General features: G+C 32.8%; 2 protein-coding genes across 2 annotated transcripts; both read right to left on the minus strand.

Moving 5' to 3' along the window:
• Window positions 1-2,057: 2,057 nt before the first annotated feature.
• Window positions 2,058-3,717, minus strand: LOC137809193 (uncharacterized mitochondrial protein AtMg00810-like). The gene is made up of 3 exons (XM_068610331.1): window positions 3,562-3,717; window positions 2,810-3,183; window positions 2,058-2,142 (listed from the first exon to the last, which is right to left on the minus strand). The coding sequence occupies exons 1-3, from the start codon at window positions 3,715-3,717 to the stop codon at window positions 2,058-2,060; spliced, it is 615 nt and encodes a 204-aa protein (XP_068466432.1).
• Window positions 3,718-5,032: 1,315 nt separating this feature from the next.
• On the minus strand, window positions 5,033-6,741 carry LOC137809194 (uncharacterized). The gene is made up of 3 exons (XM_068610332.1): window positions 6,505-6,741; window positions 5,820-6,167; window positions 5,033-5,374 (listed from the first exon to the last, which is right to left on the minus strand). The coding sequence occupies exons 1-3, from the start codon at window positions 6,739-6,741 to the stop codon at window positions 5,033-5,035; spliced, it is 927 nt and encodes a 308-aa protein (XP_068466433.1).
• Window positions 6,742-15,841: the final 9,100 nt, after the last annotated feature.

The following is a 15,841-nucleotide window of genomic DNA, read 5'->3' on the forward strand; positions in this document are numbered from 1 at the left end:
TTCTTTGTTTAAATTAACCCACTAGCCATACTAGCCTACCTTTATGATAATAATTCATTTGTTAGCCCTTTGAGCCTATAGCCTTTTTCTTATTTTTAACCCTCATTACAAGCCTCAAAACAGAAAAACCATGTTTGTCCCTACCTTAGAAGATAAAGGAGCTTTGAAATTATTTGGGAATAGGTTTTTGAATAAGTGTGGGGGTGTATCTCATTGTCATAGTTTACCTCTTCAGTTTTAAAGAAAAAAAAATGGATAGAAAAAAAAGGAATACAACAAGAGAAAGAAAAGCAAAGCAAAATAAATAAAATAAGAGTGGATCCTCTAATACATTGGATTGACTGTCTACTATATGAAAAAAATTATATCTTGGAATAAAAAGAGGAGTTGAATTGTCATAAATACTTACACTTGTTTTTAGACCTATCCTTCATTGCTCCTTTGTTTTTCTATGGTTTTAAGCCTCTTTTCCCCTTTTACCTACCTTTACCTTAGCCTAATTACATCCCTTATGAAGACCTCTTGATCTTTGATTGCATGTTTTTTCGATTGTTATGAATATTAGAGTCTTGCTAAGCATATGGTAGTGTTTGTCTGCATGGGTGTTGAGTGTAAATACAAACCCTACTAAACACTTGAGAGTTGGAGAGTGTCCAGTGAAGTTCTGTCAATTTTGATTCAACCTTCGATTTTAATTACCTGCTTGTATATTAAAATATAGGAATTTTCATTCACATTTTTCTTGATTCCTTGATTTCTTGAAATTATATCATGTTTGTCATTATGCATTCTTAGAATTTGCTATTTGTTATTTGCACTGTTTTTCCTTTTCTTTTCAAACCTTAGAGTGTTTTGCCCGGGAGTGCAAAAGGATAAGTGTGGGGGTATTTGATGAGCATATATTTATTCACACTCATTAGCTTAATTTATAGATTATTGGACTATAATAATAAATAAATCCATTGTTTTAATTAATATTCTTATAATTGGGTTTATTTGGGCCTTAACTATTATTATTGTTAATTTTGTGTTTTTAGAGTAAATTATCCGGAGGAAGCATCTACCTTTGTGAATGGGCCAAATATGCAAAAGTCCAAGTTGCTTCTTGAACCAAAACAGAAAAAATATTATGAGGAGAAGAAAGAGAAAATAAAAGCTACAAGATTCTAGAAACAGAATTGGAAGCAAATCTTTTGCAAAATAAAAAGAATTATGGAAAGATAGAAACTTGGAAACGGTTAAAAAAATATAAACTACAATATTCTCTCAAGATCCTTGGAGCAGAAAAGCCTATAAAAGGACACAAGCATCAAGGAGAAAAAGAGAGAGCTGCATAGGGTTTTCTTAGTTTATTTTCTTCTTAGTAATTCTTTTGTTTTGCCTCCGCATGGAAGGCTAAACCTTTTTGGTTGATTCTTTTGTAATTCCCCATTGAGTTTTGAGGTTTTGTTCAATAAAAGTTTCAATTTTTAATTCTCTATAGCAGTTGTTTTTATTGTCTAATCTCCTGGAAAACTGGTTTTTGTGAGAGGTTGTACTTGAACGCATGATTGAGAGTCTTCCTTATCTTAAACTTTGGTTTCTTAGTTAGTTCGTATTGTTCTAATTAATTTCTTGGGCGCATGATTCAAGGGAGAGGAGGTAAGCATTCCCATGGAGTATACGCATGGAACAAAGTGGGTATTGATTAAACTAGTAGACGCATGCTTTACTAGTGAGTTTCAGTTGAATCAGATCGGCGCATGTTCAATCTGGTTTAGCTCTGTTGGAGGATTGAGAAAAGATTAATCTTTAGAGAACCTGTGAAGAATTCAATGGTGGAAGAACTTGGGATCAACCGCTTTTTATTTGCTATTTTAATCTCTTTTATATTTTTTGCACAACTATCTCAAACTCCCTTTTCATCTTTATTGTTATTGCTAACTTTTATTGCTTGCAGATAGATTTTAAACCCTGATCAACTGATTTTACTATTGGATTCGTTGGGAGACGACTTGGGGTCATCTGGCCACAATTATACTATCATCTCTCTAGTGTTAGACAAGTCTACGCTAGAATCATATTAATTTGACAGCAAAACGACAGCTATCAGACCACGATGCATACATATCACACCTTAATTGAGCAGTCAAAGCATCAAATCTGTTACACAACCATGACCAAAATCGTCAAAGGTACAGTGGTTAATACCCATTAAATCAGTCAATCAATCAAAGATTAAACTTTCTCTTTCCTAGTCATCAAAGCATATCAGTACCAAAAATAAACACATTCAATTACAAATAAACAAATTTAATTTCTTCACAGCGAAGCACAATTAACATTTATAATTCCCAATTCATTAAGCAGAAAATTAAACCTATCTTTAGCCAATGGTTTTGTAAACAAATATGCAAGTTGTAAATCTGTACCAATGAACTTAATCTCACATGTTCCATTTGATATGTTTTCCTTTAGAAAGTGATGCCTAATTTCAATGTATTTGGTTCTTGAATGCATGACAAGATTTTTGGTTAAGTTAATGGCACTTGTGTTATCACATAGCAAAGGTATATGGTTAAGTAAGATACCAAAGTCATTCAATTGTTGTCTTAGCCATATGGTTTGAGCACAACAACTCCCTGTTGCAATGTACTCTGCTTCAGCAGTGGAGAGAGCAACACATGCCTGTTTTTTGCATTGCCATGAGATCAAGCTTGATCCAAGCAAGTGACAGGTACCACTGGTGCTCTTCCTATCAATTTTGCAACCTGCAAAGTCTGAATCAGAATAGCCAGTCAAACTTAATGAAATGTTACCTGAATACCACAAGCCAACTTCTTTAGTTCCTTGCAAATATTTCAGAATCCTTTTGGCAGCATTGAAGTGTGATTCTTTAGAAGTAGATTGAAACCGAGCACACATGCACACTGCAAACATTATGTCAGGTCTGTTGGCAGTGAGATACAGTAGGGATCCTATGAGTCCTCTATATTTAGTTTCATCAACAAGAATTCCAGCTTCATCATGATCCAAGTCACAGCTAGTTGAGAAGGGTGTGCTGATTGGTTTGCAGTTGTCCATTTCAAATTTTCTCAGCAGATCCTTGCAATACTTGGCTTGATTCAAGAATATACCTTCCTTGAGTTGTTTGACCTGCAAGCCTATATTCAACTCACCCATCATTGACATTTCAAACTCACTCTTCATGATTTCCATAAAAGTTTCACACAATTCTCCATTGTTTGATCCAAATATGATGTCATCCACATAGACTTGTACTAGAATTGTGTCATCTCCTTTCTTCTTAATGAACAGGGTCTTATCTGATGTGCCTCTTTCATAGCCTTGTGAGATAAGGAAATCACTTAGTCTCTCGTACCATTGCCTAGGAGCTTGCTTAAGCCCATAGAGAGCCTTTTTGAGTTTGAACACATGTCCTGGATGTTGATGATCTTCAAAACCTGGTGGCTGTGAAACAAATACCTCTTCATTTATATAACCATTCAAGAAGGCACTCTTCACATCCATTTGGAATAGCTTGAATCCTTTGATGCAGGAGAAGGCAAGTAGCAATCTAACAGCTTCTAGCAGAGCCACTGGTGCATATGTTTCATCATAGTTTATTCCCTCTTCTTGATTATACCCTTTAGCCACTAGTCTAGCCTTATTTCTGGTAATCACCCCATGCTCATCCATCTTGTTTCTGAATACCCATTTTGTTCCGATGATATTCATTTAAGGTATTCTAGGAACAAAAGCCCATACCTCATTCAGAGCAAATTGATTCAGTTCCTCTTGCATGGCCAGAATCCAGTTACTGTTCTTAAGGGCTTCATTCATATTTTTGGGCTCCACTTGAGACACAAAGGCCATTGTCTCACAGAAGTTATTCAGGGACTTCCTAGTTGAAACTCCCTTCTCAATGTTCCCAATGACATTATCAAGGGTTAGATCTCTTGGGGTTTTCCATTCTTTTGGCAAACCTGCAGAAACAGTAGGCTCTTGGACAACATGTGAGTCAGTAGTATCAATATGAATCAATTCATTTTTATTAAAACCAGATTTAAATTCATCATATTCAAGGTCATCTGCAGCAGTTTTAGATATGCTATGATCAGCTTCATCAAATACAACATGCATTGATTCTTCTACTATGAGCAATCTTTTATTGAAGACTCTATATGCATGACCATTCAAAGCATAACCAATGTGAATACCTTCATCAGATTTAGCATCAAACTTACCCATATTTTCTTTGCCATTATTCAATACAAAGCATTTACACCCAAACACTCTAAGGTGACTCACACTAGGTTTCCTGCCCTTATACAATTCATATGGTATTTTCTTAAGAATGGGTTTAATTAAGGTTATGTTTAACATATAAGCTGCAGTATAAACTGCATCTGCCCAAAAATACTTAGGAAGCTTAGATTCATTTAACATAGTTCTAGCTAGTTCCTCTAATGATCTGTTTTTCCTTTCAACTACACCGTTTTGTTGGGGAGTCCTAGGGGCTGAAAAGCTATGTGATATCCAATGTTTTTCACAAAACCTTTCAAATCTAGCATTTTGAAACTCACCCCCCATGATCACTTCGAATGGATTTTATACAACAACCATTTTCATTTTGTAACACCTTTGCTAATTTCTTAAAAGCATTGTAAGCATCATTTTTATGTACAAGAAAAAGAGTCCATGTAAATCTAGAGTAGTCATCCACAACAACCAAAGCATATAAATTTCTAGCCAAGCTAGCAACTCTAGATGGTTCAAATAAGTCCATATGCAATACATCCAATGGATTTTTTGTAGAAACAATGTCTTTTGAATTGAAAGAGGATCTGATTTGTTTACCTTTCACACAAGCATCACAAAGCCTGTTATCCTGAAATTTAATGTTAGGTAAACCAGAAACAAGATCTTTAGATTTCAATTTATTTAAGTGATTAGTGTGTATGTGAGCTAACCTCCTGTGCCACAACCAAGACTCATCACTTCTGGACAGTAAACACTCATTTGAAGAATCAATTTCCATAATATCCAAGAGCTATATGTTATTCACTCTCTTACCAGTAAACAACACCTTACCAGAGGGGTCACTTGAGATTGTGCAGCCATTTGACTTGAAGTTCACCTTGTATCCTTTGTCACATAGTTGGTTGATATTGAGAAGGCTATGCTTGAGTCCCTCCACATAAAACACATTCTCAATAGTGGTTGAATTTCCAGTTCCAACAGTGCCTCTGCCAAGAATTCTTCCATGGTTGTTTTCCCCATAGGTTACATGTCCCTCTGCCTTGAACTTCAAACTGGTAAATTTTGTCAGATCACCAGTCATATGTTTTGAACATCCACTGTCCAAATACCACTGATTTCTCTTGCTGCCTTTCTGCAAAACAAAGCAAAAATAATACAAATGGTACCCTTTTCAGTATAGGGTCCAACACATATTAAAACCTTTCCTTTGGTAGCCATTTTGCTAAGTTCTTAGGAACAAGATGTTTTCTAGCAATGCATGACCTAGAGGTATGACCAGATTTCATGCAGTAAAAACAGGTAACATGAGATGCCTTTTTGCCACTGTTAAAAGCTGAGAAACCTGATTTTGCTAGAACAAAAAAACTTGAAAGCTTTTTGACATTGGTTACATTTCCAGGGTTATAACCAATACCATTCTTGTTGAGAACAGCATTCTGCGAACCCTAAACCCACTTGTTTGGGTTTAGGGTTTAGGGTTTAGGGTTTTTAGCAAATACTCCACTTGTTTTTCCAATTTTTTTACAGTTTTCACAGGTTTTAATAGAGGCATGCAAGCATGTTAGTTCAAGACTTACAAGATCTGTTTTGGCCTTATGCAGTTCTTCCTCAAGTGTTTTTACTTTAGGTGCAAACACATTATTTACCTTTTGCAACTTGTTGCATATTACAGCCAATCTATTTGCCTCATCATGTGTTTCTTTGAAAGCAGCAAGCAATTGATCATAGTTATCATATTCCATAGAGAAATCACTTACTGAATTAGAGATTGATCCTTCATCTTTCATCGATTGAAGAGCTACTGGTTGAAGATACTTCATTCTATTCCCAAGAAATGTAAGCTCTTCTCCCCTTGCTCCTTTCAACTTTCTTGCTGGCAGATTTGTCCTTTGATTGATTGTTTGGACAATCCATTTTGATGTGCCCTGTTTTAGCACAGCCAAAGCAAGTGTAATTAGAGGAATTTGATTCATTAGGTTTAGGATACCTTCTTTTCTGTTGGTTCCTATCTCTGTTTTTCTTCTTCGGGAATCTATTGAACCTCTTTGTAAGTAAGTTGATTGTTTCATCGTGTTCAACATCTTCTTTCTCTTCATTGATGTCACTTTGTGCTCTTGCTTTTAGTGCAAGTCCCTTGGGTTTCCTTTCCACTGTTTCTTGCTCTTTGAGTCTCTTGAGCTCCAGCTCATGCTCCATTAATTTCCCAAACAGTGCAGCAGTTGACAGCTTTGACAGATCACGGCTTTCTGATATGGCAGTCACCTTGGGTTGCCAGCTTCTGTCGAGGCACTTCAGCACTTTTATGTTGAGTTCCTCTCTGTCAAATTCCTTTCCCAAACCAATAAGATGATTCACAATATGAGTGAACCTTTTCTGCACATCAGCAATGCTCTCCTCGGGTTGCATTCTAAACAATTCATATTCTTGGATGAGAGAATGTTTTCTGGATCTCTTCACATCTTCAGTACCTTCATGAGTAACTTCCAAGACCTCCCACATCTTTTTAGCTTAATTGCATTGACATATTTTGAAGAACTCATCCATTTTTAATGACGAAGTTATGATGTTCTTGGGTACAAGATCATATTGAGCCTTCTTCTTTTCACTCTCATTCCATTCAGATCTTGGATTTGCCACTTCTTCATCCTTGACAACCTACATTGGCACATAGGGTCCATGGACCACAACCTCCCAAATAAACGAGTCAATAGATTCCATGAAAATTTTCATTCTAATTTTCCAAAAAGCATAATTCATCTCATTGAACATAGGGGGTCTATTGATAGACGATCCCTCAGCAAAAAACACTTTAAACTCAGACATTATTGCAAATAAACTTGATTAAAATACAAGTCCTAACTCTTGATACCAATTGTTGGGTTCAATAATGACAAAGTTCAAGAGGAAGGGGGGAGGGGGGGAGGGGGGTGAATTGACCTTTTAAAAGTTTCGCGCAGAATCAGATTTTGTCACAGTACATAGAAAATAAATCGATTTATTTAGCAATGAACATATATATTTTTATACTGTTTATGTACTTTAAGGCGTTTATCTCAATTGAATGATTTTTTATTTTAAGATTGAGTTAGATGATCTGCAAGCAAAGTTCAAATTGATTTTTGCAGAATTAAAACAATGAGCTACAGCAGTTAATCACAACCTTTGAATACAAAGCCAATGCTTGTTTTTTAAAACACTTAACAGATTGTATTAACCTTCACAAAGCATGAATTTCAATGATGTTTCAACACATACAGATTTTTGCATAAGTTCTTTAGAAAATCAAGAACAGTATATACGTGCCCACAAAGAACAAATTCAATTACAATTGAATAGATTTATTTCTTGTCAGTTTAGTTTATTCAGCAATTATTAAGTGTAGGGATTAAGAGAGAATGAACACAAAGCAATTATACTGGTTCACTCCAATGAGCTACATCCATTCTTCACCTAATCTAAGGTGAAATTCACTAAAACACAATTCAAACAATTACAAACACCATTGTTCTTGAACCCCACAAGAACATGGCACACCTTGTTGAAAAACACTATTCCAACACACACAACTCTTCAAGAAACCCTATCAAGAAGAGTTTACAACCACACTTTACAAGGAATTGAAGTATAAAACTAATACACCTGATAGAGAATGCAAAAATCTGCCTTAGACCAGTAGAACAGATTGCTCACACAGTGACAACACCTCTAACCAAGCCTTAGAACCAACCAAGAATAAGCACACTTTGTGATTTGGAAAATCTTTCAAGAACACATGTTAATCCTCTGAAAATCCTTAGTTCTCTATTGTAAAACTTGTTTTCTCAATTGTATGATTAATTTTAGAACGCAGGAACAAACTCTCCTTTTATGGAAAAACATCTTATAACAGATTTTCAAAAAACAGTTAAAGCTTTTATAAAAATAACAGATTGAAAATAAAATGAACAAATTTATTTTCAAAGGCAATTAAAGAATCTGTTATGTGAAGGAGACTTAGTCAAAACCCTAGTGCAAGGATAAAACGTAAAAAGCCTTTTAAGGTAAACATGGCACCAGATTAAAAAGAATCTATTCATTTACAGGTGAACATATCCATTTTCAAAACGATAACAAAAACTTCTTAACAAGTGAAACATAGTCGTTTTGATGGAATGAAGACTTAGTCAAAACACTTGATGCACAAAACATGATTTTCAAAAACACTTAATCATGGCATCAGCTTAAGAAAAGAATCTTTTCATTTAGAAAAGAACAGATTCATTTTTTATACAGTAAGGATATTTTTTGCAAAACATATGAAAAACAGTTTTATAAAACTTGTGCTTGCTCTTATCACATGGTCAGGGGTTAAGAGGTGAGTTACCTAACAAAAAGCTTACTCTAAACAACCTTTAAACTATACTTAAAACATTCTTAAAGCAAATGTAAATACAAATAAAATTTACACAAATGGCTTCATCAAACACATGTCTTGAAGGGGCAACAACCATCTTTAACAATTTTAATAACAGTCTTGCATTTCGATAACATGCTTATAATTATTAGTAAAATCTAGAGTCCTAACAATAGTAAGGTCATATATGTGTGTATTTTTTAAGATGGACATGTGGAAAACTTTATGTCTCAGATTTATGATTTAAAACTAGTTAATATTATTTATATTTTAGATCTAAACTTATTCAGGTATCACAAGTCATGATGTGGTTTTATATGCAAATATAATTTAATGTTTTTATCAATTAAAAGTAAAATTCTCAGTAATTTTATATAAGTAGTAATATGTATTTAAAAAATGGAATAAATTTTTATACAAATTTTATTTAAATTTAACTATGGATTACTTAGCAAAATATTAATAAAGTATTATTTATAAATTAATTATTTAAAAACTAATAAAATTTAAAGTGATGGATAACAATGAGTTAGGATAATAAGAATGATTTGAAATACTCTTTCAACAACTTCCTTCGAGTTGTAGGATAAAAATTAACATCACTTTTAAGTATATATTCATATTTTTCTAGGGAATTCTTTATGTATTTTTTTATGGATTTGATCTCGTCTCTTATGTTTTATTTATTTATTTTTTATTTAATGAATTATTTTATCATGTCAAATGATTGTTGAGGTATCTAAAAAATATTAGGTTTCATATTTAACATGAATTTTATAAAAAAAATATACATTTATATTTGAAATTTATCTTTTTTCTCTCCTTGAGTAGTCAGTCCCAATTGTTTATTATTTTCTTGATTAGAAGCTTTTCTGTTCCTCACACCTTATATGTGGGATACAGAGGTGAGACTCCTATAACGAGATAATGAAGGAAAAAGGTGGAAGGGCTAAAACCTTATGATGTCCTTATAAAAAGTCAGTGCGACTCTTAAAAATAGTCCTCCTCAATGGCGGTAATCTCCCTCTACAAGGCATTTCCACCATGAGAATAATCAAAGAAACTACTAGAAGATGACATGGTAGGGATAAAATGTTGTAACTAGTTGCTCGAACAATTCAGGAAGAAAAGGCAAAGAAAGCTTAGACTCTCAAATGATCTTTAGAAATCCAAACTATTAATAAAGGCATAAACAAACGAAAATTGTAGAATCAAATGCGTGGGCTTGATTCACACAAATAGTAGAAAAAAATTACGCAAGGATACATGAGTGGATTTAGTGAACGCAACACAAATAATAAAAAAATTAAAGTGGGTTTGATCCACACATAATCGACGCTTAAAAAAATGTGAAATCAATGGATACCTAAATTTGTAAAACATTAAGAATATCTAAATTTCAATTTTTAACCCATCAAAATTTCAATTTCAATGAATTCAATCCTCCATCAAAATTCAATTGAATTTAAAATCATAATTATAATACAAAATGCAACAAATATTAATCGTATTTAAGCTAACCATTTTTAGTAACTACATAGAAGTTCCTCAATCAACATAATACAAAGATTTCTCATATTAGGTAACTAACACTATGAAAAAATTGATGCTGAAGTATCTAACTTGCGAATGAGGGATCAATGTTCTAATCAAGATTAGGCAATATCTGCATTTCAATCCCAAAACAAATAAAAATTACAAAAATAGAAATTAAAAAATTTAAAAAAAAAATAATAAAAAAATCACACTTGGAGACAAAAACAAACTTAAATAAAACTCATCGTAACTTCTTAACTCATCATTGCAAGAAGCTCCTTAACTCACTGCAAGAAATGATTTTTGTCGAAACCCAGCTTTAGGGATGACCAAAGCTACAAGTTGGAGAAATCAATGGGAAAAAAAGTTGGAGTTGAAAGGAGGTATGGGAAGGCTGAAAAGTTCACCTTGAAGGAAAAGAAGCTCACCATGGAGGTGGAAGAAAGAGAATAGAACAACAGAGGAGTAAAGGAAATTTTTCGAAGACGAGAAGATTAGGGATTATGAGAATTTGGAGGAAAAGAAATGGGCTCAGACAAGGGTATATAACACTTAATTAGCATCGATCTAACCCATGCATTAGCGTCGGTCTAGCGCATGCATGCAATAAATTTTTAATGTTTTTCTTATTTTTTTTTCAGTTAGTGTTCGCTTAAAGTGGGTTTGGCCCACATTATCTTCTACAAATAATTCAAAAATTAATTTTACGTGTGTCGGCTTGGCAGGCACAACAAATTTTTTTTTTCCAGCTTAGATTGGGTTCAGTCCTCACTATTCTTTACAAATAATTCAAAAATTAATTTTATCTGCATCGACTTGACCGATGCATTTTATTTTATTTTTTTCAGCTAGCGTCTACTTTGAGTGGGTTTGGCTCACGCTTTCAAAAGAGATGACACGCTTAGCTGACGTTGTGATGTTATCATTAAGAATATTAATGACATGTTTCATGATGATCATTAACTCATTGTTCAAACAATAAAGTTGTTATGTTTAAAGATACCGAAATTTAAAGATAAAATTTTAGTTAATTCGTAAGTGCATATGAGTTCTTTCTAAGTAAAAATCATACATTTAAGGCAGTAAAAAGATGATCCTATAAAAGTACAAACTCTACTGAGGGTTTTGAAACAAAGGTACAAAGAAATAATTGATAGAGCACACTGAAGAAGCAATGGGACAAAGGAGGTAAATAAAGTGCAAAGGAAGAAGAGAAGATTGTAGAGAAGAAGAGAACTCGAAAGAGATGAACGCACAAATGAAGTACGAAAGGGTTTTGGGTTTCTAAATTGACATATAGACAATGATTCTTGGATAATTACCATCATTTATTTCAAATTTCTACTTTTAGACTACGTTTGTTCAAAAACTATCATCTATTACGACTTTTATGTTTTATTTTTATATATAGACGATGTTTTTTGTGTTAACTCTTGTCTATGTTCACATTAATTTTAAAATTATCATTGTATTTAATTAGATAACTCATATTCATTGATCGTCGTCTATGGAGTGTCATCGTACAGTAATTTAATACTAGTGTCACTAACTTTTGTTTGTTGTTTTTGTTTTTAAATTGAATGGAGATAGTTCTTATCTAAAGGGTTTTACATCAACAAATATAGGTGGATACATAACAAATTTTAATAGCAGTTTCTAAAACCTCTTATAAAATTTGGTAAATTAAAATTTATGGGGAGAGTATAAAAATTGAGTAGAATAGTAAATTGTAGAAGAAGAAAAAAAAATAGAGAAAGAGGAGGTGTGGATAATATGAACTAAATAAATGGTGTTATTATGAGAAAAAGTGTTGATACATTTACATCAATTTAACTAACATAAAAGTATAAATTAAAACAATTAAATCAGATGAAATTTTTATCTTTCTCGAATCGAATATGAAGTAAACCAATCAAATATAGTTTTAATTGGTTTAGATGTCAATTTTTTATTAACAAATCTAATGAACCCGAAACAAACTAATAATATATTTTTTATTATTAATATTATATACAAAATTTTATATAATTAGATAATCTTCTTACTATTTTGTTGATGTAAATTAGTTACAATACAAAAATATTGCTTATCTCTTTTAATAATAAAACTATGTGCGAACTTTTGGATAAAATTATGCCTTTCTTAAAATTATAATTGTTTATATTTATATATAATTGATCCAATTAATTTAAATTCAACCAACCTAATCCTAGCTTAGCTTAGTTCATATTTTGATTTTTTTTTCTAAATTGTATCATATGACACCAAAGACCTCTCAAACAAGATCATTGACCGAATACCCTATGGGTAATATGGTTGACACGGTTTTCATAAACTTAACAAATGTTCATTATCCACTACAAAAAACGTGTATGTAGTGGCGGTTATAATATGGCGGTTATTAAAAACCGCCATAATTAGCGGTATAATACGGCAGCTTCATAGACGCCATAATATTCCTTCGAAATGTGACATTTAGAACCGTCATAATTATCCTTCTAAATAAAAATTCTCCCGCATTTTGTTCCCTCCATAATGTGTTTTAGTCCCAATAAAGCCCAATAGCCCAAACATTCAATATTCCTCTCTCTTCAAAAATCTATTTCGTTTGTCTCAAAACCCTAAACCCTCCCAACTTTGTCTTGGCATCCCTCTGTGGCTGCATCCTCTGGTCACTAAACAATGAGAGCCCCCAGAGGCGTGGGCGCGGTGGAGGTTTCAGAAGTGGCTGTGACGATGGCGGTTTCAGGGGTGGCCGCGACGGTGGCGATTTCAAGAGTGGTCGTGACGGTGGCGATTTCAAGAGTGGTCGTGACGGTGGCGGTTTCTAGAGTGGCCGCGACGGTGGCAGTTCGGTCGCGGTAGAAGTGGATTTGGTCGTGGCGGTGGAGGACGCGGCGGTTTTTGCGAGAAAGGGCCACCCTCCGAACACGTAGGTTTTTTTTCTTCCATTATGGAACTTAAGAAATGATTCAATTTCTTTATTATCTATTGGGTATTTAACGAACTCTGAAGCCTGAAAAGTATCCTGCTTTGTTGATTTTGTTTCTGGCAACACGATTTTGAATATCGGAGTTTCCATCCACTTCTTGTCTCCTTCTTTGCCATTCCGGTTTGCTGCTATATTGTCTTTACTTTTCTCTTTGTTGGAAAAATCGGAAGGGTTATATCAATTCATTGTTTTAGGAGTTGCTTATGATATATTAGTAGTTACATTAGATTCCATTGCAAGTCTTATTCAGTTAAAATTTCTAAAGCCAAAGAAGAGAAGAAGACAGAGATTTAGGTAACTTTTTCAATTTCACAAGATAAAGTTTTTTATATTATGATTATTTGTGATTGGACAAATTCATGTGAAACTGTTTCAAATAAAGCTTCAAAACATAGTTTCTATATATATATATATTTATTTTTATTTTTATTTTATTTTTATTATTTTAAAACAAATTATTTAATAGAAAGAACACTAGTGTTCGTCAATTTTTTACTGCCAATTTTGTGTAGAATTAGAAAAACAACATGATAGAAAAAGTGATTCCAATGGGATTCATTTGAAAATTAATTGATTCTGTGAATGTGAGGTTTTAGATTATCGCAACGTCGTTCAGTTTCTTTAGATTTTGTGCTCCTACTATCTATGGAATCCATTTCATTACTAATTGATTCTGCTATGGATTTGTCTTTGTAACAGTACGCATGTGTTCACAGTTGTCACGTACTTATGGGCTTGTTTATGTTATCGTAATCTCATACACTGCAACCACGGGCTTCCTTTTATTTTCTCTTTTGGATTTTTTAGTTTTCTTCCTCTTCTACGAGGAAACTACGAGTTTTGTATATGAGTGAGTTTTGCATGACACGGATCAGGTCACACGCCAAAGCTGAACACATAAGAGAAAATTAAATCTGGTGCCTACATGTGTGCTTCAAAGTTGGATTATACAAGTAAAACGTGGATGAGTACGATTTCTTCCACAACCCAAGTATGGCCTCTTTGCATCTCTTTGCCAAAAAATTAACAGTATTATGCAATTAGTTTTCCCATTGATGAATAAGGGTGAACCAACGTCCAATTAATTTTCCTTACTTTTATGTATGTTTCTGATTGTCCTAGTACTTTTTTTATTTTTAATCTAATTTTTTTATTTATTTATGACAACATGTTTTTTTACTATCCATGCCACATCATTGTTTTAAGTGAATTTTGAAGTACGAAGTGTTTCATAGGTTGTTTTTGGTGTATGTTGCCCATGCCTTAAACAATGTTTTTTTTTCATGATTATTTAAATTTGCAATTTGCAAAAACGCTGTTTTATTTTGTTGTAAGCATGCTTCTATTATTTCATAGAACAACTGATTTTTGCACAGCTACAAGTTGAAAGTGAATATGGAAGTCTTGGTTGGTGTAGCCTCTTTAGATTATATATGATTTAAAGGATTATAAGTTTTGTGTTTACAATCTTAAAAATGTTATAATGTTGTTTTCAGTCCTTAAAACTTTATTTTAATATTGTTTTTATTTATTTTTTAAAAATAAAAAATTAACTATAAACATATTTTGATTTATTCAGGAACCGGAGAGATTGGAAGAAGGTTGGAAGTGATGCTCCATCACCAAACCAAAATATTATTGGATCAAGTGGAGGCAGGAAGACAAATTAGAATTAGGACTATGACTTTAGTTGTAATATGTTCAAATATAAAACAAATTTAATTTACTTGTTGTTTGTATTAGTTTGACATTATCAACTTTGTTCTCTCAATGAATGAATGAAGTAATCTTTTGATTATTATATTTATAAATTTTAATTATATTATGAAGTATAATTATATTATGAAATTAGTTTATGTTATAATTTAATTATATTATGAAAATATGAAATTAAATAATATTATGAAATCAAATTATAAAATATAATTAAATAAATTATTATAAATATTAAAAAATAAAATTAAATATTTAATATTCGAATTACGATATTAAGTGGCGGTTAAAACTGCCACTATTTACGTTAGAATTGATTTACCCAGTTTTAAAATTACAACATTTATAACTGACGCTAATTACACGCTTAAAACCGCCACTTTATACCATGCATAATATGGCGTCTGCTACAATGGTTCTCAATTGACCGCCACATTAAGCTTTGTGGCGGCAAGAATTCTGGCGGTACGCGGTACCGCCACAGACGTATAATGCGGCGGTTAAAAACGTCAATTTTTGCGAAAATAACCGCCGTATTATACACGTTTTTTTGTAGTGATCTAAGTATGATTGACGTAATTACCATACAAAATATTACTTAAACTCTGAGGTTAACACGGTAGCATACCCTAATCTATGTCCAATATCAGAACTTCATCACAATCCTATAAATACACACACTAACCAAGACAAAGATATGCATTAAAGAGTATTTATTACTCTCACATACCTCATACATAACATTAACTTAGGCATCAAAGTAGGTAATCCCACCCACATTGACCAAAGATCTCCAAACAAGCACACACTTATCGACAAATGTCTCTTTTATTACGAAGACCACCTGGTTGCGAAGCTTATCTGAGAGATGTTTTTTATTTACTTAGTTAGGACCAAAAAGTAACACAAGAAGATAAAGGGAGAAAATAAATCTAAATTAAACTAAAGTAGTAAAAATTGATTTA

The sequence above is a fragment of the Phaseolus vulgaris genome, chromosome 2 (assembly GCF_000499845.2).
Source record: "Phaseolus vulgaris cultivar G19833 chromosome 2, P. vulgaris v2.0, whole genome shotgun sequence".
Taxonomy (NCBI): Eukaryota; Viridiplantae; Streptophyta; class Magnoliopsida; order Fabales; family Fabaceae; genus Phaseolus; species Phaseolus vulgaris.

What these genes read in the sequence shown, in the direction of transcription:
- LOC137809193 (XM_068610331.1), bottom strand. Translation starts at nt 3,717, where the DNA reads ATGAATATCATCGGAACAAAATGGGTATTCAGAAACAAGATGGATGAG. An exon ending in CAGTGGCTCTGCTAGAAGCT is followed by an intron (nt 3,184 to 3,561) that starts GTTAGATTGCTA and finishes GAAATCATGAAG; the next exon opens with AGTGAGTTTGAAATGTCAAT. An exon ending in GGAACTAAAGAAGTTGGCTT is followed by an intron (nt 2,143 to 2,809) that starts GTGGTATTCAGG and finishes GTTGTGTAACAG; the next exon opens with ATTTGATGCTTTGACTGCTC.
- LOC137809194 (XM_068610332.1), bottom strand. Translation starts at nt 6,741, where the DNA reads ATGTGGGAGGTCTTGGAAGTTACTCATGAAGGTACTGAAGATGTGAAG. An exon ending in ACAGAAGCTGGCAACCCAAG is followed by an intron (nt 6,168 to 6,504) that starts GTGACTGCCATA and finishes GTGCTAAAACAG; the next exon opens with GGCACATCAAAATGGATTGT. An exon ending in ATAAGGCCAAAACAGATCTT is followed by an intron (nt 5,375 to 5,819) that starts GTAAGTCTTGAA and finishes TTTGTTTTGCAG; the next exon opens with AAAGGCAGCAAGAGAAATCA.